This window comes from Echinops telfairi, unplaced genomic scaffold (genome assembly GCF_000313985.2).
Source record: "Echinops telfairi isolate 266 unplaced genomic scaffold, ASM31398v2 ScPeMD7_9;HRSCAF=40, whole genome shotgun sequence".
Lineage (NCBI taxonomy): Eukaryota > Metazoa > Chordata > Mammalia > Afrosoricida > Tenrecidae > Echinops > Echinops telfairi.
The window spans coordinates 67,497,001-67,498,820 of NW_022103906.1; the positions used below are offsets into that span (position 1 = coordinate 67,497,001).

At 32.7% G+C, this 1,820-nt stretch overlaps 1 protein-coding gene across 1 annotated transcript in view; it reads right to left on the bottom strand.

Moving 5' to 3' along the window:
* The window catches only part of WDR17 (WD repeat domain 17), a 112,114-nt gene that overhangs the window by 17,616 nt on the left and 92,678 nt on the right, over positions 1-1,820 (bottom strand). The window contains exons 25-27 of the mRNA XM_045286574.1: positions 1,557-1,698; positions 1,133-1,235; positions 92-193 (exon numbers count right to left, since the gene is read on the bottom strand). Coding sequence (XP_045142509.1) covers positions 92-193; positions 1,133-1,235; positions 1,557-1,698 — 347 coding nt within the window. The remainder of the gene's footprint in view (positions 1-91; positions 194-1,132; positions 1,236-1,556; positions 1,699-1,820) is intronic.

Genomic DNA, 1,820 nt, shown 5'->3' on the forward strand with positions numbered 1-1,820 from the left:
TGCTGCCTTTTATTATTTACTTACAGCTTATTCATCCCAGTGAAAAGAATTCTCATAATTTAATGATAGTAAGAGAAATTATTGATTTTACCTTGTGTATTCATAAAGTGCTGGAACAATGCTTTGGTACTGTCTTCTGATGGCCAATAATGCACCAATATAACCATATAAGATAAGCAACTCATTTCGAGCTCTAGAAAAAAGGTTTATTTTTTATTTTAAATACACATTTGAGATAGACAACACTACTTATTTATATATATTCATTCATTTATAGCTCTTTGTTTTAATTAGTGACATTTATGGACAAATGCTTGGAAAAATTTCAAAATTTTAAAACTTTTTAATATTCAATTATTTAGACATTCATGTGTATGCTATATCATTAACCATAATTAAAATTAAAAGTCTTTAAAAAATATTGAACTCCATTCCTTCTAGTTTCCCCCCCTCCTTGGAGTCTTGTTTATGTCATTTCTCCCTAGTAGGCCTCTAGACAGGGATTCCTGGCAGATTAGGTAGGCTTCAAGAAGCAACCACAAACATCCATCGCACTTCCTTATAGAAGAGTTTGTTCAAATTGCCCAGGCTTCTGGATAATCAATTATGCACAAACATTAAAATAAAAATAGGCTAAGTCTCTCTTGCAAATTACACTGAGTGTTTGCTGCTTTTAAGTATAGGGACAACAGTGCCTCTAAATGTTAATCAATTTCTGGGGTGGGGGTGTGGGGATATATATATATTTTACTTTCTAGCGCTCAATTTCCCATAAGACAAGAGCGATGCTTTACACATAGTCACTACTTAATAAATATGACCACCAGTTGTTTGGAGACGTGGTTTAAAACCATCCCAAAGCTTTAGCTAGTCTATATGTTTGTGTGCATGTGAGTATATGTATGTGCATACATTTACAGAAATGCATACACTGAATATTTCTAATTGAACTACTTGGATTTAGTATTTCTCTATCCAATTGATCTCTCTATTTTTAGTTAAGATTATAATAACTATATATGTATTTTTTCCAACAAGTGCAGATACCTGTAGAAAATGATTCCATTTCTTGCTCTGAACATCAAAAACAACACATAGGTTCATTTATGTATTTCAGAGAAAAAATACTCACACAGTACACGTATGCAGGACTAACTTTTCAGTGCGAATATAACTCAATAGGTCAAGAACAGGGTAAATGGTATCCAAGGTCCAGTCTGAACTACTGATGTACTCTGGCAAAATAAAATCAAGTACAGATTACTCTAAATCATAGTATCAAAAATTGTTCATCTAATTTTAACTTATGAAATTTATTCCTTGCTGAGCTGCCTCCTCTTTTTCTATGTTCCCTAGATGACAAGTAATTAACCCATCCATCTTCTCTCAGGGTCCTAATACTAAAATCAGAAGGGATATCATATATCATATCAGCAATCTCTCTCAATTTTTCATTTAGGATGGCTGGCTCTTATTAGATTTTATGGATTATCATTTTAATAAAAAGACCATACAAATGAATAGGTTTTAAACTCTATTACCACCTAGGAGCTTACCTTTAATAAACGCAATGCCAATGGGAAGGGCTTTTTCAGGTTCTTGACTTAACAGGTAATTTTTTATAGTTTCAAATAGATTGCCATTTGCATGGGCTGTCTCAGCTAACTGCATACATTCTTCTACTGTGGGTAGCTTGCACTAGAATACAATCAGTTTGGTGACAGAATTACTAAAATTTACAGGAATAAAAAGCAACTGTAAGAAGTGCATATATTTCAAACAAACCTAATACTTTTTCTTTCTAAAGCTTGCCCAACAGA